Source organism: Eubalaena glacialis, chromosome 2 (genome assembly GCF_028564815.1).
Source record: "Eubalaena glacialis isolate mEubGla1 chromosome 2, mEubGla1.1.hap2.+ XY, whole genome shotgun sequence".
Lineage (NCBI taxonomy): Eukaryota > Metazoa > Chordata > Mammalia > Artiodactyla > Balaenidae > Eubalaena > Eubalaena glacialis.
This window is the reverse complement of record NC_083717.1, coordinates 160811282-160834150: the sequence shown is the minus strand read 5'-3', so window position 1 is coordinate 160834150 and position 22869 is coordinate 160811282. Positions and strand designations below refer to the sequence as shown.

Genomic DNA, 22869 nt, shown 5'->3' with positions numbered 1-22869 from the left:
AATTTGGCCAAAATCACTCAGATACTAAGATTTGAACCAAGGTTTTTCTAACTTTATGGCTCATAATTAGATAAGGCTCTCATAGGGTACACTGCGAAGTGTTATTACATGGACTTCGTAACATCTATTTTTGGCTACTCTGAGGCCTTTTTTGCTTACTTCCTGATTCTTTGCTGTGTTTTAGAGAACTGAGATTAGACTGTCATATATCCATTTATAGATAGGTTATTTGGCAATGACTGTTACTGTGTGATGAAAATAATTTCCAAGATACATTTTTGACAACAGCTATGCTCACTGTAGATGACCCATAAAAACTGTGATTGGTAGATCTGGTTGATAATATTCCAAATGCTTTTTGAGTATCTCCATGTCTAAAAGGAAAGAGGTTAATTGCATTCTGAATGCACTGTATGTGGGAAGAGCAAAGCTAAATTGTTCTTGAGCTTTTTTATATTTCTTCTTATTCTACTATTAAGTAGCAATTACCTTTAAATTCTTCTTATCTTCAGACAAGTATAAAATTCTGGCCAATTAAAGGAAGCCCATTTAAAGTTCTAAACCATTTTTTTTTTAATAGCAAACTAACACACATAAGATTGAGGAGGGAATGCATAACACCTTCCTTCTACTATATTTAAAGCCAATTTAAATCATCTTTTGAACCTTGCAGACAGCTACTGTGATTTCTCTGAAGGTACTCATTTTAAAAAGATTCCATTACAATAAAACATTTTGTTATGTGCACTGCTATCATGAGTGTTTTATTGCTAGACTGTGAAGTTTTTGTTTAGGATCTGGAAAGCCATTTCCTTGAAACTCAACACCTATTGTTCATTTTTCCTCTTGAGATCAGAATGTAACAGCTTTTATACAATAACCGAAGTCACAGAATATTATGACTTTAAGGGAGGAGAATAAACAGTATGAACTGATCAACTCCTACAGCTGAAGTAAGTGGTAAATAATAGACTAAAAATAAAATAAGTACCAAAATTATACATCATGGGTGCTGAGATTAATTTAAATAATAGATAATTTAAATAATAGATATTATACAAATATTTCTCCTCTAGAAGTGAGGGTAAGTAATGTCAGCTTCTTTCTCACTGCAAAGGAATAATCAATTCAATTTTTGAGATTAGTGAGAAGTACATTGACATACTTTTGGGATGTCCTCTGTATTCTAATCAAATTAGTACTGCCCATGGGGACAGAGTAAAAAAAAGCCTGTGTACTCATAGCATAATAATATTTGCTTAAGACAAGATATTCTTAATAAGAATGATCCCAGTCCAACACCTTCAACAGTAAAAGGGCCTTGTCAGTGGCAGCATATCAGAGCAACTACAGAAATACAATGCCAAGAATTCTAAATTCTATTACATTGTGGAGAAGGCTTTAGGGACAATCTTAACTTCGTACTTAAATGTAAAGCCTGATCTCTGCCTTAGAACTGACACAAGGTATCCAATAAATCAGGGAGATTAGGAAGGCTGGCTTAACACTTAAAAAAGTTTTCTGGAATTTGCTGCTAGTTCCCATGGCTCACTTGTAACAAATGGTAAGTCCCACCTCTACTTTCTCTTAGGGTTCATATGAGCACCCATCAGAGTATGACCCTGAACTAAAGCATCATTACTGTTGTCCCTGACAGCATGGAGGTGTGCTGGAATGCTCACCCACACACTGAGGGCTTTCAACAGTGTTTTTATAATGTTTACATATCACAGGTTTATAGAGGAGCAGGGGTCTGAACAGGCAAGCTGTTGTTTAAAGACATGGCCACACATATTTTATCAACACCAATGTTTGCATTCTTTGAGGATTTACAATGGATTACAGAACCTCCATTAGCCCTTCCTGAGGGAGCTATTAGTTTTCAGGAGATATGCAAGATCTAGGTATGTGGTTACTTTTCTTTCCCCTTGGGAGGTAGTAAGAAGCAGTATGAAACACTATTCATGAAGTATTCTTACAAAAAAAAAATTGAATCTGAATCTAATCAAACCTTTAGATCTAACTTCTGATGTACAGAATATACTGGAGAGAGACAGGAACAAATTAAATGCCACCACAAGGAAGCAATCAGCCAAATCCATTCAGTAGGACAAAAGATTCAGTTGCTTCAGCAAGTCAGTGGCATGCCAAAAAACGAGGGCGGTGGTTGGTAAATGTTCCTGTTTAATAGAAACTTAACCAAATACAGTGAGTAGACCTGACTTGAATCCTAATTCAAACAAAACATATGTAAGAAGGCATACTTTTCCTTGACATTTGGGAGAATTTTCAAATACGATCAGGGTATTAGATGATACTGAGGTATTCTTATTTATTTTGTTAGCTGAGATAATACCATTGTGATTATGTAAGATAATGTAACTGCTTACACATGTAACTGCTGTTGTTATTAATATTTGAGACGTATACTAAAATGACATGTCTAGAACTTGCTTTAAAACAATCCAGCCCTCTGTCCTCCCAAAAAGGTGAAGAAGGGGATTGATAAAACAATTATGGAAAAATGTTGATAGTTACTGAAGTTGGGTGATGGGTATATGGGGTTTCATTGTACTCCCTGCTTTTGTGTACGTTTGAGAATTTTCATACTGAAATGTTTTTTAAGTGAGAGAAAGAAGCAGAAAAAGAGAAGGAAGGAACTAGACATGGGAATTAAAGGGAGAAAAGGTTTGGAAAGTTGTTTTGCTTTGTTTAAACCAGACCCAGTGATTTATAAAGAAGATGAATTCCCATTTCAGATAGGATATACACTTGTTCAAAGAACTCTAATACTATAATATTTTTTATTAGAATAAATAATCCATAATAGAAAATGTAAAAAGAAAGCATTTAAAAACTTTGTTAGTCAAAGCAAGCCAAATCAACCCCATATATTAGATAACAAGATTATTTTCATACCCTGGTTTCATAAAAACCCTGCCAAAATGGATCTGGGCATGAAGATCAATGTCCAGCACCTGCTTGAGATAGTCCTGCAAATATGAAAAATAATCGCTTTACTTTCGAACATTCTAATATCAGACTTTCAAACTTTAAATGAAAAAAAAAATAAATTTATAAGATTGAAATGAAAAGAAACACCTTATTTTAGTGAAGTTGATTTAAGACAAATATTCCTTCATTCCTCATTCATTTATTCATTCAGTAAATATTTACTGAGCACCTGGTATATGTTGAGTATCAATCTATGTACAGGGAGATACAGCCTTGAGCAAAAGAGACAATGTCCCTTCCCTCATAAAAAGTACATTCTAATAGAAGTAGTTAGATAGTAAACCAAGTAACCACATTAACATACAAATCATTACTTGATAGGTTGCTGTCTCTCTTTTAAGACAGAATTTTATGTCTGAGAAAGGATGTTAATAAATATGACTTAAGTAGCTGTGCCTGGGCAGGGAAGCCACATGTATGCATCACACACTATTCTGTCTAATAACTTAAAATGATGCACATTCCTTGGGGAGACACTTGGACATTTGCCCACAGATTACCAAATCTAAATAAGTCAACTAAAAATTTAGGGAGGGAGCTCTAAAACAGAAAGTCAAGGGTGTTTAATTGCTCCAACTTTATATTCTGCTATTACCAACACAACCAACCTAAGGTTATGATCAACCCAGCGCCATCTGACAAAACATGATCTTTGGAAAGGAAAGGCAATACTGCCTTGTAGTTGGTTTTGTAAACATAAAGAAAAATATTGCAGTTTAAAAAGTTTCTCTTAAGTAATACAACCTCTTGGTCTATTACTGAGTTTCCTGTTCACTAATCCAAGAGTCTAGTAACCTACTAAAATTTTAAATATTTCACAAGTTATGGGACACTTTATTTTTAAAAGCTGTTTCCTTCTATCTCCACAGCCTCAGCCAACATCATCTCACCTGAATTACTGAAATAGGTCTCTCTGCCAACACTCCTGCCCTCCTCCAATTTATTCCCGCCACAGTAGTGAGAGAGGCCTCCTGGAAACAAATCTGATCAAATCAATATATAATACTTCAATAACTTCCTGGTTTCCAGAAACAAGTCTCAGCTTTTAAATATCATAGCTAAGATTCTTGTATTTTCTAGTCCCCTTTTGCCAATCATTGCTCTTATCAGGCAATCCTTTTCCCACCAGCCCCATTCCACTTCCTTAATCTCTCTCTCTCTACATTCCAGCAGGACTATATTGCTGTCAGGTTTTACACTTTCTTGCCTCAAATCTTTGAAAATGTTCTTCCTTCCGTTTAGAATACTCTTTCTTTCCACCCTCCTCTCTCTCAATCTCTGAGATGACTCTCAATCTCAGTCATCTTCTCAGCCTCCCCTGAATTCCCAGGGCTGGATAGTAGATTGATTATTGATTTATGTTTATTTTTAGGTTATATTATTAGATGCAATAATTTAGAATTTACTTGATGAACTGATCCATGTAAATATATGAATAGGAAATGTCCCTCCACCTAATATCTAGTAATCCTTTTTATCTTAATTTTCTCTGATATCAAGAGAGTCATACCAGCTATCTTCCCTTGTAACATTTTTCTCATTTTTTACTTTCAATGAGCTGTGTCCTTATATTTAAGGTGGGTCTCTTATAAGCATCATGCAATTTGTTGTTTTTTAAAATCCAGAATGACAATTTTTAATTGGAGGACTCAGTCCATTTACATTTAATATAATTATTGCTATATTTGGGGTTTAAAACTATAGCCCTCCTATTCATTACCTATTTGTCACTTTTGTTTTTATTTCTTTTTCTTCTTTCATGTCTTCTTTCAATTCACCAAAATTTTTTTGTTATTTAATTTTCTTTCTCTTCTATTTGTTAGTTACACATTCTCTTATTATTTTAGTGGTTATTTTAGAGATTACAACATGCATTCTTAACTTACTACAATCTATCATAATTTGGTATTTTTATCACTTCCCAATGTAAGAACTTTAAAACATGTTAACTCCATCCATTCCTCTTTCCTTTTTGTGCTATCATGTATCATATATTCTATATACATTATAAATATGTGTGTATATATATAACTATTATATATATACATTCTACATATACTATACAAATATACACTCTATATATTCAATATATAATATTTATATACATTTAAACCTCAAGATATTATTTCATATAATCAACAATTCATTTACATTTACCAACATATTAACCCTTTCCTTTGCTCTTTAGTCCTTTCTGCATTTTCATGCTTCCATAATCTTTCCCACTGAAGAACTCCCTTTAGGATAGGTCTGTTCAGTTTTTAATCTAGTTCAGTTCCACACTAGCTTTTATTTTCTTTCAGCATTTTACAAATGCCATTCCATTGTTCTCTCTTTTGTTTTAGAAGTTCTGTTTTGAACACATTGTTTTTATTTTTTTAATATTTTATTTTATTTTATTTTGGCTGCGTCGGGTCTTCATTGTGGCATGTGGGCTTCTCTCTAGTTGTGGCGTGCAGGTTTTCTCTCTCTAGTTGTGGTGCGCGGGCTCCAGGGAGCATGGGGTATGTAGTTTGCGGCACGTGGGCTCTCTTGTTGAGGTGTGCAAGCTTAGTAGCTGTGGTGCGTGGGCTTAGTTGCCCTGCGGCATGTGGGATCTCAGTTCCCCGACCAGGGATTGAACCTGTGTCCTTTGCATTGGTGGGCATATTCTTTACCACTGGACCACCAGGGAAGTCCCTCCATTGTTTTCTGAGTTCCATAATTTCTGTTTAAATCATTTCTGTTAGTTCTATTTTTGGTCCTTTGAAGGTAACGTGTCCTTCTGGTAAGATTTTTCTCTTTGCCCTTGGTTTTCAGTAGTTTTGCTATGACTACCTAGGTATGGTTTCTTTGTATTTATCCTGCTTGAGATTAACAGAACTCCTTGAATATCTGGCTTTATGTCTTTTATTAGTTTTGGAAAACTCTCTGCCAGTATCTCTTAAATACTGCTTTTGTTCACTCTCTCCTTTCCTTTTGGGACTCCAATTACACGTTACACCTTTCAACAAATCCCATATGTCTTTTATGCTCTTTTCCATATTTTTTCCAAATTTTCATTTGGTTTTTATAAATAGATTCTAATTTTCTAGTGAAATTCTTTACTTTGTCATTTCTTTTTCTTAAACACATTAATTACAGTTTTTAAAAGTCCATATGAGACAATATAAATGTCAGGACCATTTTTAGGGTTGTACTATCTTGTTTTCCCTTCTAAATTTTTAGTTATTTTGTGCTATTTCTGGTATTTCTGGTAAAGTCCAAACATTATATATGAAAAAAATTTAGAGGTTTTGAATGATGATATATTCCTCCAGAAAGAATTTAATTTCTTCTGGCAGCTTAACTAAGATTACCTTGATATAATCAGAGACTGAGATAATTTGAGGCTCAATTGCAGTCTTTGTGAAGACTGTTTTTTTTCCAGTTTGTCCTTATTCTTAGATCACAGCACTTCAAGGGTTTAAACTGAAAGCCTGAGATATTTGCCAGGGTCCCTCCTCCACGGCAGGTCTTGAACTCTTCAGACTGTTGAAAACTCTGCTTATTTCCTTAGCCTTTTAGCTATTCTGTTATGCTTAGATTCTTGGCCTCTTGACCATTACATCATCCCCTGTCCCTCCTGGCTTAGGAATTAGTAAATGCCTTGAGGAAATATATGGTGAAGAATTCCAGTTCAACTTCTCTGTGGTTCACTTTTCTCTGAGATCTTGGTACCCTGAATCCCATCTGTCTTAGTTGTTCTCTTTGGACACCTTCTTTTTCTTATTCTTCAAAAAATTTAAAAGATTTACATAGCTTTTATCTATTTATTTATTTTTAATAAATTTATTTATTTATTTATTTTTGGCTGTGTTGGGTCTTTGTTGCTGTGCACGGGCTTTCTCTAGTTGCAGTGAGTGGGGGCTACTCTTTGTTGAGGTGGGCTGACTTCTCACTGCGGTGGCTTCTCTTGTTGCGGAGCATGGGCTCTAGGCATGTGGGCTTCCGCAGTTGTGGCATGGGGGCTCAGTAGTTGTGGTTCACGGGCTTAGTTGCTCCGCGGCAATCTTCCGGGATCTTCCCGGACCAGAGCTCGAATCCGTGTCCCCTGCATTGGCAGGCGGATTATTAACCACTGTGCCACCATAGCTTTTATAGTTGTCCTTGGTGGGAGAGTTGGTCCAAATAAGCCGCTTCATCATAGTAGAAGCAGAAATCTCCAGGTCTTTCTTATGTGTTCTTATAATACTATGTCCTCCTGACATCATACACTTAAGTAATACGGCAGTTGCTTGATAACAGATATGTATCCTTTATTGTACTATAAAGTTTGTGAGATCAGAAACCCTCTGTATAATGAGTCCATGGTGATTAGCACATGAGTTTCAGTCATTCATTTGCTAGTTCAACAAATATTTTTGAGTGCTTACTATGTATGAGGAATTCTATTTGTGCTAGAGATTTAATAGTGAACAAGATACACATGGTCCCTGGCACAAGGATGTCCTGTTATAGTTTACTGGAGGAGACAGCCTAAAATAAGTAAAACAACAAATAAAATAACTATAAAGTGTGGTACATGCTATGAAGGAAAAAAGCAGGTGCTGGGATAGAGAATAACGGCGTGAGGTGGAGAATAAGGAAAGGCCATTTTAAAAGAGGTGGTGAGGATGAGAAGGACTCAGCCATGAGAAGTGTGGAGGGATGAGAATTCCAGGCAGAGGAAAGTATATACAAAACCTTCAAGAGCAGTAAAGAGTGTGTCTAGAACTGAAAAGACAATGGAAGGTAGTGAATGAATAGGAAAGAGGCATAAGGGGAGGGTGGAGAGACAGGCAGAGGCCATACATGCAGGGCCTTATGGGTAATGATACAGAATTTGGAAAGCATATATGCTCACTACATACTTGTTAAATGAATGAAAGTATTTTATTTTTCTTGAAAAAAAATCATTTCTGTTGTAAAAATGCCCCTTTTCATTCTTTCTGAACATGAAGAAATGCTTCATGTTTCTTGTGATGGAAAGCTTGTACCAGACATAGCAATAAAAGCTGAGAATCACCACTGTTCTTAAGTTTTTGTCTACCTATAGAAGCAGGAAGGATCTCTGTCTGATGTTCTGAAAGCTAGATCCAGATAGGAAGAAGAAACACGAATGGATGAAGGAGACAGGTCTTTCCCACAACTCAAGTAAGAACAATGTCAGATAAATTATGAAAGACTTTGAAATGGGCAAAAAAGATTATTGGATGTCCAAACAACCTTCTGGGTTATTTGTGCCTCTCACTGTCTTTGTGCTATTTTATAAAAATTAAGCTGTAGAAAACTGACGGTGAACATGATTAGTATCCAAAGAAATGCAAATTAATTCTGTTGGTGGCGGTGTAATTGATTATTCTCCTGTGGATATAGAACAGTTTTGCATCCGTTAGCAGATTGATTTCAGCATTTCTGATTACCTATAGGTGTCTCTGTTCTTTGAATTCTTAGAACCAGTTGCAACATCTTACTGGTTCCCTCATTAATGAGTTAAATAAAATCACTGACACATTTTATAAAATAAAAAAATATGAGATTCATGATTTTATCTTTACAAAACTATACCTTAACAATTCTGAAGGCTCCACTGAGATGCCGTATTGATTTATCTGACAAAACCAAGTAAACTCAATTGCCAGAAAAGTGCATTTTATGGGTGGCTTAAACCTGCATACATCTTTCTTTGGTTTCTGGAGTGTATGCCAAGTAGTAATAAAACCTGAAATCTGCTAACTTTTGGTTTCTCTATTTTTGCCTCCTCTATTAATTTTGGTTCTATGCATGGCCAATAAGGTATTCCCCTTTGTAGCATCAATGATTGAGAATTCGGTTTTATGGTCTGACCATTTGGTGATTCCTATAAATGGGTGATTGAAATCTATTCTGTTAGGTAAGAGAAGATAGAGAATCTGGTTTGTTAGTCTTTCTTGTTTATTTGTCTTACTGTCATTTTGAGCCTAAACCAATTAAGAATTTTGTGACCTCTAGGAAGGAAAATATCTCTTTATTTGTAGACTAATTTTTTTGTTTGTTTGTTTCTGTGTTTACTCTTAATCTGTGGTTGAAGTTGTAGAGCTGAAGCTGTATTTTGAAAAAAAAAATTTTATTTATTTATTTGGCTGCATCGGGTCTTAGTTGTGGTGCTCGGGATTTTCGTTGCGGCAAGTGGGCTCTTCATTGCGGTGCGTGGGCTTCTCTCTAGTTGTGGCATGCGGGCTCTAGAGTGTGTGGGCTCAGTAGTTGCAGCATGCGGGCTCAGTAGTTGCAGCATGCGGGCTCTCTTGTTGTGGCACACGGGCTCTCTAGTTGCGGCGCACAGGCTTAGTTCCCCTGCGGCACATGGGATCTCAGTTCCCTGACCAGGGATCAAACCCACGTCCCCTGCGTTGGAAGGCGGATTCTTAACCACTGGACCACCAGGGAAGTCCCTGAAGCTGTATATTCTTTATGTGGTTGTGTGTCTATGTGTCTGTGATCCAGGAAGGCATTTATCTTGTTTTGTGAGTGTGAAATGTTTTCCTATTTCTGGAGCGTATTCATAAATTATATGCCTGTGAGACCACCATGCAGATTGGGCCTTCCTCGGAGTATGCTGCAGATTCGGGGTGTCCCCTACCCTGGCTCTCTCCATCTGAATTTCAATGTGATGGAGGTGTTGCAGGGGAACACAAGAGCCTCTCATCCCCAACTCTCTGGTTTAGCAGGGCATGAAGAGAAGAGCCCTGACCTTAGGCCCACAATAAAGTTTGCTTTGCCAACGGGGAGAAAAACGAACACACCAAAACACTTCTAATGTCTCTTAAATTAAAGGTACTCTATTCTGATTGATTTAGAGAGGTAAGTACTTACATAAAAAGAATATTCCTAAAGTTCCCAGATAATAAGAAAATTTATCTTATACTATTTTAAATATGCTGCACTAAAAAAATATTCTTCTTATAATTTTAAGAATCAAGTTCACATAGTTAAGGTAAATCTCTGGCAAATGAGACTAGCTTAATTATTTTGGTTAATAAGCAAGCCCAGCCATATTCTATCTCTTATTTATCAGTGTTAAGTAGGCAAATACATTTTATTTCGCTTGGGTTTGTTTTTTCCTAAAATTATATAGGTTACTTCATCAAAGAGTCTAATGCTATTCTTATATAATACTTAAGATTGTGAAAAATCTAAAATTTGGTTCAATGAAATAGAATCATTATTCTGACAAACTTTTAATTTCAATAGTAATTATGTTTGTAGAATGTCAGCTTGAAAATAATTTTCAAGATTTTTAAGTAATTTAAAATCTTGAACAGCTATTTAATTGGTTAATTAATGAATAATCATGAGATACCTTGATTTCTAAGTACAATAGAACACTCGATCACTGCTTACTAAGCATGACTTTAGTTAATACATTATACTTTGCTTCTTATTTTAATATGCCATAGAGAGGATATATCTTTGGGTCGTGTTAATGAGTATGTTTTCATTTTTGCTACATTAAGAAGGTACAAAGGGGATGTGTGTGGCTGTACAAAGTTGTATTCTGTGTGTTTATGAACTTTGCTAGTCCGCTAAAATGCTTATGTATGATTTGTCAATGATCGATGCCCCCTAATTTTTGCTGTGAAATAGAAATTAGTGATTTTCTTAAACATTATAATAAATATGGGTGGTTGCAATTATGTTAGAAGTAATAATGACAGACAAGTAAAACTATGCATGTTCTTTCATTTTTCAGGAAAAAAATATTTAAAAAAAAGTCCAATACTCAAAATACTTGGTCTCAGGACCCTTTACATGCTCTTAAATTAAAATCCATTAAGGATCCCTAGAGCTTTTGTTATGTGGGTTATGTCTATCGATATTTACTGTATTAGAAATTAAAACTAAGAAGTTAAGAATATTTATTTGTTGGTTCATTTGTAAACAGCAGTGATGAAGCTATTTCATGTTAACATAAGTAACTTATTGTTTATACATTGTTTTATAATTTAAAAAATCTCTTTAATGTTCAGCTTAATAGAAGTCAGGTGGATTCTCTTATTTGCTTCTGTATTCAGTCTGATGAGATATCATAGATCATACAGCCACTGGAAAAACTCACTATACAGTCATGAGAGCAGGAGAATAAAAAAGTCAAATAAAGTCTTAGTTTTATTATGAGGATAGATTTAACCTTGCATACCCACTTAAAGAATCTCCAGGACCCTCTTTGGTCTGGAGACCACTCTTAGTTCTAAAGCAAAGTGTCAGTTTGTTCCAAAATATAAAAAAAGCATAATAAAGGACAAAACTCTGAAAATGACTTTGATTTGCCTTGGGTTATATTACCTGTGTTTGAAATGAAGCTGAGAAATATATTAAAATTTTAGTAAGTTCACTCAGTTTTGATGAGCTTACTTCTTTGCTTTACTAATTAATGCTTTCCCTATGATACGTAAGGTTATTCTTTTTGTGTAATATGCCTTTTTGTTTATTTTGTCTTTGATTATTTAAGGAAATAAAAAAGTATAGAACAAAGGTTCCTAATTTATGAATGAGCCAATATTATTTATGATCATGTTACCTTCTATGCTTGTTTTCCAATATTTTATTGTTGCTTTGAAAAATTAGGTAACCAAGTACTGTTTCTTAGGTAGCTATGATCCTATCTTAATCAGGTGCCCAGTTTTTTTTTTTTTTTTTTGACAACTCTTTTGATTTTGCCTTCTAAAGATCAGATCTAAATTTAGGGGAAAAAAAAATTTTCAGAATATCTTCTACGCCTAGCCTAAGACTATGTTTGAAATTTCCTAGAGGGCCCCTAGAAAGTCACGAAGATTTGTTCTTTCATCTTATAAAAAGAGAAGTTAGAAATAGTTAGGTTTGTTTGATATGTTACCATTACAGGAGTTTCATAGGAAGGGAGTTACTGTTACATTTGAGAAGAAAGGCTCACTGTGCTCTAGGTTAGGTTTATGCAAGTAAAATGTCATTAATATAATATTTCAGAAATTGTATGCTTTATGGGAAGTGTCTGGAGATTTGACAATGCCCTTGCTGTTCATAATATGTTTTCACCCTCAAGGGAAACACTGACCAAAACTTTTATGAAATAGTTACCTACTGTATATCAAGAGAGAATCTTACTTATCTTCTGATATTATACAGTAATAAATTAAGCACAGCTATTAAATATCTACTAGCTAAGGAAAGCCTCTGTTTTACTTTGATGCTGGCCTGAAGGCTCTGCTATATAAGCTACAGTAAATAGTCTGTGTCTGCAAAAAAGACAGACTCAGAGCACTAGGGAAAAGGACAATCATAGGTATTTTGAACTATTGATGCTTCAAAGAATAGTCTCTAGGGTACAGGCTGCTGAGGTGATATAGCTTAGATAACTTTTGTACAGTACCAGTGGACTGAGTCAGGAATCCCAGGACTCTTTAGAATGAAAACAGATGGTTTCAAGAAAGCAGACTGATAACCCAAGATCTAGCAGAACAAGAAAAACATGAGACTAAATGAAATGTTAAGGGAAATAAAAAATATTTTAACAAATAATTTATTTGTTTGGAATATTGTTGATTAGTTTTAATATTCTATTGCTATATGGCTCTAGATGTGTAAAACAAACTCAAGGAGACCTATATGGTTAATTAACACTTTTGTTGCTAAATAATCAGGGAACACCTATGAGACCAGTCCTTTTCTGTGATCAGTAATGATCCTTGTGATTATTTTGATCATATGGGGTGGGGGAGACACTGTTAGGAAAAATTAAGAGACTTTGAAACAGGAAGAAACAATTATTGGATGTCCAGTCTAGCGTATCCTTATTGATTATCTACACCTTTCATTGTCTTTGAGCTATTTTACAATTCTGTAGGTGGTGGAAAATTTATAGTAATGCACACAATTCTTTAGTTTTTAGGGCAAAAAGCAGATACTGTTTACCTGAAACTTTTGGTGTTTTATAAAAATGAAAACTCTTTGCAAAGGCTATGTGAAACAGGAGGAGGTGGGGGTGGGGAGAGATTTTGAGGGAAGCAACTATGGAAGAGTCATTTCTCCTTGGCTGAGAAGAGGATAGAGGTCTGTGGGTCCCACAAGCAGCAGGGGCCCCTTCCCTCTGCCCTAAGACTCCCAGCCTCCCCATAATCCCAGTGCTATTAGCATGGCCCAAAAGAACAAAGACCTGAGATCTAATGGCAAGACAAGGACACTCTAGATGTATCCAGGGAAGACTGGTGACCAGATGTGTCTCCTTGATGCTCTGTTGCCTCTTAAGCCCCTCCCAGTTCTTTGGCATAATTTTTGGAGGCAATTAGCCCTATGATGGCTTAAATAAAATTTCCTGCCAATTCTGTAGCATAGGTACTCACAGTAGAATTTAAGTTGAATCACATAAATAAATTTCTTGTGTACCTGAGTTTCTGCACTTAAAATTCATGCGTGCTACATAATGTTTCTGGATCTTTCCTTGACTTACTTCCCTGTCTTTTCAGTGACTGGTTTTCAGGCTCTGCCCTTGGGCTGAAGCAGATGTTCTCTCTCTTACACTTTTCTTTCTTTCTGCTACTGAAGTACACTGGAATTCTTTTGGGGACTAGAATTTGCAGGCTGGCAGGAGTTTGCTGCATTGATGCTTTCTCTTTCTTCCTGGTTCTTCTTTCATATGATTCCCCCTCAAGGAGTTAGGAAGGACAATTATTAGCTCCTATGGAATACTCTGGGTTGCCCAGTTCCTAAAAATCTCCTTCCTAGTAAATTAAAGGTTTAGTGTAAGTATCTTACCACACAGAGAGTAAAAAAGAGAAAACCAATATGCTTTACTATATTGGCTGTTGACCTGTGAGCAAATCCCTGGGATAAATGACATCTTTGTTAGCACTAATAAAGAAGGTTAAGGATGAGAAGTGTTCTGTTCTTACCATAATTGAGCCACAATTGCCAAGCCTATGTAAGCTATAAGCTTGTTGCCTCTTCAGAAGTACTGGAAAAGCAAACTTCCGGTCTGCCAAATAGGTACTGTCCCATAATTAAGTTCATTAGCAACCAAGATAAGTTTTATATGAAACACTCCCTGGAAATAAGAAATTTTAAATTCAAGTACTCTTAACTTCAGGGTTTGCCCTCGTGATGCTCAGAGCACTTCAGGCAGTTTGATGGTAATGAAAACAGACATGTTGCAAATTATTTCTTATAGCTTTGCTACAATGCAGACCTCAGCCCCTAGCCTTTGTGATCTTGGGAGAGGACTGCAGCAATCTGCTCTACCCAGGGCTCAAGACCTCTAGGAGACTTTGAGGGAAGACTGACCCAGCAATCTGTCTGCTATGAAGAGAATACCTACCTACATTTTAACAGCTTCACTCCTGGATTTAATTTGAGATGGTAAGCTCTCTGACTTATCTGCACTGCATACCTTTTAGAATGCCCAGAAATTTCTGAAGCCCTGTGGATTTTCAGCTTTGTGGGAGTCTGGTTATGGATACCAGATGACTACCACACCACTGTTAATCAACTGCATACTTCATGAACCTCATTTTTTCATACCTTTTCCCCCATGGACACACCCCCTGATGTGATGATGACATCAGCACGACTGATACCCTCATTCAAGGCATTGAGTAAGTCATCTGGGCTGGAAAAAAAATAAAGACAAATAAATTAACACACAAGGAAAAGATTTTAAATATAGTGCCAACTAAAAACTAGACCACCTATTCAATAAGTAGGCATTAACATAAGTACAGCACAAAAGTCTGTATGAAGTGGGAATCAAAAAGGTCTCTGCACAATAAAAGCATAACTCATTGCGGAGAAAGAAACTTGTAAGTGTGGAAAGAGTAGTTACTGGTACTTTCACAGGTTTTTTACTCAACAAGGCAGTATAATGAGGGGAGACAGTGAGGTGTGGATAGGCTGCCTAACCATCCCAGTTTGCCTAGGAATATCCCAGATGTAGTGCTGAAAGTTACATTTCCTAGGAAATTTCAGGTACACCAGGACAGTTGATCACCCTAGGTGTTGGAGACTTAGGACTCTTTAGAGGGAATATGACTTAATTTAGTTAGGCCTTGAGAAATGGGCTGAATTTTTACAGGTGGGAAGGAATGGGAAAGGGCCTTGTAAGCAAGAGGATCTGACTATGATGAAGCCTGTGGTGTTCTAGATGAATGGGGAAAATGAACTGCTTGAGTGAGGGACCTGACTTGAAACGGCTGGGATAGGTAGTGTAGGGCACGATTTTGGAGGGCCCTCAAGGTCAAGAATTTGAACTTCATCTAATGGGAAAAGGGTGGGGGGGGGTCCCTAAAAATATAAAGAGCCAGTAGGTGTTTATTGGGAAAAGGGTACAGAAAAAAAGAACAAGGAAGGCAGAGACAGTATGAGATATTTTTTTTTTTTTTTTTTTTAGTATGAGATATTTTGAGAGGATAAAGGGTCAGGGTGAATGTTAGGATTGAAATTAGTGAGATTCCTGACAGTCAACTGAAAAGACAAGTGCACCAGGCCCTCTGATTGTACAGATGGAAGGCCTGGGAGGAAGGATGGCGTGAAATCAACAGTCTTATCCTATGGATGTTAGAAGGGTTGCAAAGGCCTAACTTGAGATTGATCAAGTGAGAAAAAAACAAAATGCCAAGCATCAGGGTTTCTGGAGGGACAGGAAATCAGGGAATAGCTGAAAGGGACTGTTTAGTCACAATCTTAAATGCATACAAAGCTACTGGGCAATGTGCACTGCACTTGCATTTACCTTCAAATGATGGGAGTACAGAAAAGGTGCCTTTTGAGGAATATTTGTTCAGCCTAAACCCTTGTTTTCTAAGAACTTTTTACTCTGTGGAGAAGGGAGGTATTTCCCTTTCTCCCCCATAGACATCTAACATGTACATTTAAAAAGGGAACAATCCTGGCTTCTGATGCTCTAGTTCTTGCTTTTAGTCCTTCTTGAGGCCTATTCTTGGTCTTGTGCTCCAGGAGACAACTCTTCCCATAAATCCCTCCCTTTGCTTAAACTAGACTCAGCAGGTTTTTGTTAACTTGAAATCAAATGATGTCTCAATGCGATAGCATATGTTCTCCCAAACCTCTCGTGGTAGTGAAGTTTGTTCATATCCTTTTCCCTTGATGCACTATTTCATGGGAGGATGAGGAGGAGGGAGAGGAGATGAAGGAGGAGGAGGAAGAAGAGGAAAAGGAGGAGGAGGAGAAGATTTGTAACTAGCACAAATTTTATCCAGGGGTGACAGAGGTAAGGAGAGGAACTTGAGATCTACCCGAGAGGCTCTCCAGGAGACAAAGTTGGGAGGTGGCACATTACAGAGATTAAGGGTGTGAACTCTGGAGTCAGACTGCCTGAGTTTAAATCCTGGTGCTACTACCTGCTAGATGTAGAACCTTGGACAAGTTGCTTAACCTTTCTTTGCCTTAGTTTTCCATCTATAAAGTAGGGATAGTATAGGGTTGTTATGTGGGTTAAGTAACATAATATATATAAGTTTGTGGGATAGTACCTGGTACAAACTGAGTTTTCAAGAAAGGTTGGTTGTTGTTATTATTACTGTGGTACTGACAAAAGTTATCATACAAACATAACAACCTGGCAGAGTTCAACTTTAGCATATTTGACTGTTTTTATTTAGGAGAATATCTATGACTAACACAGAAGAAAATCATAGATTGGACCTCAAATACATTCACAGAACTGTATGTGAAAAGCCCAAAGGGCTCAATAAATAAGCTAGGTCTGGTTCCAGCCTGAATAGTTCCATTTACTATTAGGTTCTCTTACTGACTCTAGATAAAATTCTCCTGCTCCTCAAGCACTGGCCTGTCCATGAGTGTACCAGAGGTTGTTTGGCTTTGGTGAGCAAGCTCCCAAGGAGACAATAGTAAAAGTTTGAAAAATGGCTCACATGAGGTTCAATCTACAACACAGAGATCCTTTGAAATCATCCAGTTAATTGCTTATGCAGCCAAAAAGATACCCAGGTATTCAGTGAAGGTAGGATCTATGTGTAAAACATTAAAAAAAAAAAAAAAAAAACCTTAAAAAAAATCCCTGACATGAATTTTGAAGCTAATTTGGTTGGGCAAACATCTTGGAAGAATTATATTAAAAAATGGGTGTATTTTTGAACTATGTATTTTGAACAGAGTTTTCATCAATCTTTTTCGTTTAGCTTTAGGGAAAAAATAACAAATTATTCTTTTGTACTGAAATACTATCAGATATGTATGTGACGGATTCCTGATCACTGCATGCCCAGCACTCTGGTCCCCTTGCCTTGCTGGATCATTAAGCTGAGCCAAATGGTTGGCCTATGGAGTAAATGGGAAAAACATCACAAACACAGGGTGATGTGGAATGTGATTCAGGTGAAGGGACAATGACTATTATCAACACAACATATACTTTTGTGTTAGTATAAGAGACATTAGCTAATTCTACCAATCTTACAATATTTAATTTATAGCTTGTCAACTCTACAGGATTATGGCAAAGTCATTGGAAACAAAGCAGCAGTGACATACACATCGACATCTTTGTAGGTGGGTAAAGTTCCTGGGACAGGCTAGCTGATGGCTACAAATAAACATACTTTTCAGTGATTTTTTTTCCCCCCTTATTCCTTGTTTTCATATTATCTGGGAAAGACTTTTTTCCTATTTTGTAAAACTGCAGAGTCATCAACTCTCCACATGATATTTTCTAACTTGCAGAAATAAACTAAAAGGAATTTTATACCAAGCAAGTCCTTACTGTAATTTATTATGTTTCAAAGAATACACTCAATGCTGCTTTCTTCTCTGTGGCTGGTGGATTCACAAAATCACTAAATCTTAAAATTGGAAAGGTCTTTGGGGGTCATTGTGTTCAGTAGCAGAGCTGGGAGCACTCTTCGGGGCTTGCCCTTCTCTATCTCCCTCTGCCCATCTCTTTAACTCTACTTTCAGTTGCATACTTCTGGTGTGTGGGATCTAGTAAGAGATCATAGCTTACAGGGACAGGGACCAATGTATGGCAATTGTCAGAGGATTTGTAACTTCACTTACACTGCATGATATAACTCCATTTATTATTTCACAATAAATCTCTGAGGTAGATTGAACAGTATGATTATGCCTATTTTACAGAAAAGGAAAGTGATATTCAGAGAGGCAAAGTAGCATATTAAAGGCTAGGCGGAGCATTAAGTGGCAGAGCTAGGACTAGAACCTCTGCTTCCTTGTCGAGTGCCTAAGCAGAGTGACTGTCTAGTTTTTTCAGGCATATGATATGTCATACAAGGAAAACTATCATGAGAATGGACCGTTATGCAAAAGCATAAAACAGAGGATGCTAAGGCAGCAGGAGGAGATCTGTCTGGGATGACAAGAAAAGTGTATCTGTGAACATGTTAGCTCTGCGGAATGAAACAAACATAGTTCTGAATCCTATATTCAGATGAAAACTAAATAAGATTTTGATTAAACATAACTTAGGGCTTGCTTACAAGTCATAAATTTGCTCTCTTTTTTTGTGATTCATATTTTAAATGATGAAATATTTCTCACATAAGATAACAGTATAACACCCATGTATCCATCTCTCAGATTTGACAAATGCTAATATTTTCCCATATTTATTTCATATTCCGTCCCCCCAACCTTTTTACTTTTAAGAACTAAAAACTGAGTTTGCTTTCTAAGACTAAGAGATTACTCTGAATAATGATAAAAAATAGGTAGCAAGGATTATAATCATGGATATTATAGTAGGATAAAAATAATTCATGATTTTCTCAGTTTTGTTAAATAGAGAGCATAGCATATTAATTTTCACAAAGATAGGAGAGTAAAATGAAAACATAATATGACCTTGTATGTCTTATATATGACATTACTTCCTATATATAAGATCAGTTGATATTTAAGAAATAAAATTAATGACAATAATTCTCTTGTTTTAAAAGAACAGTACACTGTCACACTTATGTGTTAATTTTACAACTCTATGATGTAGGCAGGGCAAGAGAGGTCAATGAAATTCACAGAGGTAGTGACAGGTTCAAGGTCACCTATGTTCACTCTACTATTCTTTTAAACTACAGTAGTATTCACACTGTGAAAGACACTTTGTTATATACATCGTCAGAAAAAAGCTATTTATCATTTTTATCTAAGTATATAAATCTTATTTGTGTATGCCAAATAGTGATGATCGAAAACCATAACTTGTACTTTTTACATTTGAAATATCTTCTCACCATTGCCACTGGAAGGGATGTTCAATTAAGCAGATTAGTAAGTTTTCTAGGTATATACCAGTAGCTTCCCTTTTCTCAAAGAGCAGCAGATCTTAAAGGGATATTGTGATATCATTTAATTCTTTCTTCATTAAAAACTGCAGTTTTAATTAGATTTGAAAGGTGATTAACCATTTCTTTAAAGATAAATCTAATACTAGCATTAATCTTGATTTACTAACACTTCCTATCCATTTTCACTTGAAATAAGTACCTACCCATGGTTCTCTGAGAGTACCAATATTATATGAAAACATTCTATAAGAGCATTGATTTAGTGCTAAATGCTAGAAATTTAAGTACTCGGTGACAGTAAACAGAACTGTCAACTGAAGCCTGAGTGTGTCAGGGCCTAGAATCCAGTTTTGTCTCTACCGCTGGGATGACTTTGAAAAGTGAACATCACTTCTTGGGGTCTCATTATCCTTATTTGTAAAATGAGGACATTTGGACTAGGTCCTTTCCATGTCTAACATTCACTGATTTAAAGCACTAGAAGCTGATTGGGATGCAGTTTAAGCACAAAGGTATTATTTTTAAGTTGACCCAGAAGTCTACTTAAAAAATACTAAGACTGCCCTATCCCTAATAGCTGGGAAAGCCCAAACCTTCATAACTAAATGTCCAGGAAGCACAGAGGCTTCAATAGAAGACTGGCAGCTTGCTATTGCTGCTTTGCCAATTCAGGAGTTGTGACTTCCATGCCTTTTACCACTTTGATCCTCTTTTCCACTACAACTACATTCCCATCAGGTCTATGGCACCCTAGCAGCTTCTTGAGGGCTGAGGGTGAATACAACTCTCAGTAGGTAAAGGAAAATACCAGCAATTTAAGCTGCCAGCAACTGGAGGGTGGAAGAGTAAGAACGATAGTTAGGATGGCTCTTAGTGAAATCAACATGTTGGGGGAAATAGATAATTTTAACAACAGCAAAAACAACACACAATTAAAGCACTAATGAAGATTCATTTACAACCTTAAAAGGATGTTCTGGAACAAAAAATATAATTTTCAAAATTTAAAATTTAGTAGATGAAGGTGAATATAGTCCCTGTTGAAACTCAATTAGTGGCATGGAAAACCAAGTGGTAGAAATGTCTCAAAGAGATGTACAAAAATATAAAATGACACAAGTCATGCAGGAGATGAAAAGAAATTTGGAGGACACAGCAAGACACTGACATATTATTAATAGGAATCCCATACGGGAAAAAAGGAACTGATAGGGGGGAAAATAGAGGAAAATTTCATTTATTTGGAATGACTTGGGCTTGGAGATTGAAAAGATTTACTAAGTTCCAGGTAAGACTGACAAAAAATTACAAACCTAAAAATGTCCTGGTTAAATTTTATAATTTCAAGGATAAAGAGAATATCTTACAAGCTGTCAGACAGAAAGATTAAATTTACTAACAAAGAAAAAAAGAATACTGGTCTTGGACTTCTTACCTACAATACTAAAAACTATAAAACAGTAGATTAACATCAACGTACTCTGAGAAAAAAGGCTTGCAACCCCCAAATCCTATATCCAGTCAGACACCACTCACCTGTCAGGACAGAAGAATAATATTTATGAAAATGTAAAAATTTAGATAATAAATCAACAAGTAATGTTCTGGAAAAATTACTCTAAATGAAAAAAATTAACCAGATCAGAGATCTCAAGATAGGGGAAGATGAAGAGTAGAGAAAACACTAGTAAAATACACACACGTTTATAAACTATATTACTAAATCTAAATGAATAACAATCAAATCAACTGGGGGATTATAATATATGTACTAAACATGGATTTCCCAGAAGTTGTAGAGATATACTGCAAAAGAAAACTTAGTAATAGTCTAGATTTAAAAGCATTATCTCAGCAATGCCTAAAGGTTGAAGGAGTGGGAGGAGATGGGAGAAGTAAAAGTGTTCTCAAAGTCTCATTGGTGTAGGATGTGCATGGAGGAAACGGGAAGGCCTTGTAGGAGGGATATAGTGAGCACCTTTTAAAAATATAATAGTGGAGAAATGAATATTTGATTATTAGTATCAGAAATTAGAAGGAAAGCATGAGGGGGATGGTAGAGTACAGCACACCTTCTAAAATAATGAGTGAAAGGGAAAAAATAGCACCTGGATCAAACCAACAATAGGGAAAAGGACAAAGAAGAAATAACAAAGTTCTATTAATAGTAAAAATAAAGTAAGATGGAAGGAAAAAATATCAAGAGAATAATATATAGCAAACTTTATGGTAAAGCAAAATGAACGTCAAGCTAGGATCAGGGTTACAGTAACCTAAGGCAAATGCAAGATTGAGTTTTTTAAAGCTCAATTCCCATTTGGATGTTATTTATAAGGGATACACTTAAAAGAGATGAAAGAATAAAAATAAAAGGTATGCCCAAAAGACACCAGGCTAATGTAAATATTCAAAAAAGCAGGAATGGCATTTTAATGTCAAAGTGGAATTTAAAGTCAAAAGAACTAAAAAAGGATAAAGAGAGGAAACTAATTGTGATAAAAGGCAAATTTATAAAGCTGATACAATAATATATGACTGTCTCACAAGTCATGTTCTCATTTTATCTAGGCTTCTTGATTGACCTACCAAATCCCTGCACATTGTAGGCACTCAAGAAATGAATGAACACTGGTCTCAAATTAATCTCTCCACAGTAGCTTTGGGAATGAATAATGTACAATATTTACAACTATAATGATATTATGGGCAAATAATATTATCTGTGGGTGGAAGAGAAGATACTACTAACATTTACATAATCATAAATAGTACTTTCTTTGAGATGCTGTCATGTAGAAGAGGGAGTCAATTTATTTGGTGTTGCTCCAGGCAGAATTAGAACTAATGGATAAGAGAAACAGGGATAAAGACTTTGGCTCAGTGTAATAGAAAAACATCCGTGCCATAACAGCCATCCAACAATAAATGTTCTCCTCATGAGGCAAATAATATCTTTCTCACTAAAAGCATCAAACAAAAACCTGATGGCCAGCTGTTAGAAATTTTCTCTAATACCTCCACTGAGTAAAATATTGGAGAAGCTAACGTGAGAAATTCCTTTCAATTCGAAGATATTGTATTCTATGGAAATACCAAAATTTATATAATTAACACAATGACTATTTTCTCTTCATGTATAGACTGAACCAGAGATGGAGAAACTGATGCAGGCATTGCAATATAATACTCAGCTTGTAGATCACACTTGTCTCCCTCTCACTTTTTGGACTTCAGGAACATTTGACTATTTGACTTGAGTGAAAAAAATAGAAGCATTTTTCCTCCCCCAAGCTATGACATTCACCTTCATCTTGGAAGATGGTCACCAATAATAATAACAACTCTTCCTAGAGTTGTAACTTAATTAGATGTCAAAAAAGCTTAAAGTTAATAGAAAGGTAGATAAAAGAGAAAGGAGAAGTATATCTCAAAATAAATCTATCAGAAAATGAATGTGGCTTTCTCAAGACTTTACATACTAATCAGTTTCTGTGAAGGAGGAATATGTCTAGAGGGTATGATATCCTTTGACTATTATATCTTCTCAGATTTCAGGGGGTATTGGGGG

The 22869-nt window shown here is 35.9% G+C and overlaps 1 protein-coding gene across 11 annotated transcripts in view; it reads right to left on the bottom strand.

Moving 5' to 3' along the window:
- Window positions 1-22869, bottom strand: part of GPHN (gephyrin) — a 615197-nt gene that overhangs the window by 14628 nt on the left and 577700 nt on the right. For 6 of the 11 annotated variants that reach the window (XM_061180924.1, XM_061180926.1, XM_061180931.1 and 3 more), the window contains 2 exons: window positions 14545-14632; window positions 2920-2993 (listed from right to left, as the gene is read on the bottom strand). The exons of 1 other annotated variant lie outside the window; for it this stretch is intronic. In XM_061180924.1, coding sequence (XP_061036907.1) covers window positions 2920-2993; window positions 14545-14632 — 162 coding nt within the window. Of the gene's footprint in view, window positions 1-2919; window positions 2994-3905; window positions 3999-14544; window positions 14633-22869 lie in introns of all 11 variants that reach the window. 4 more of the 11 variants (XM_061180933.1, XM_061180923.1, XM_061180925.1 and 1 more) reach the window with 2 other exon arrangements.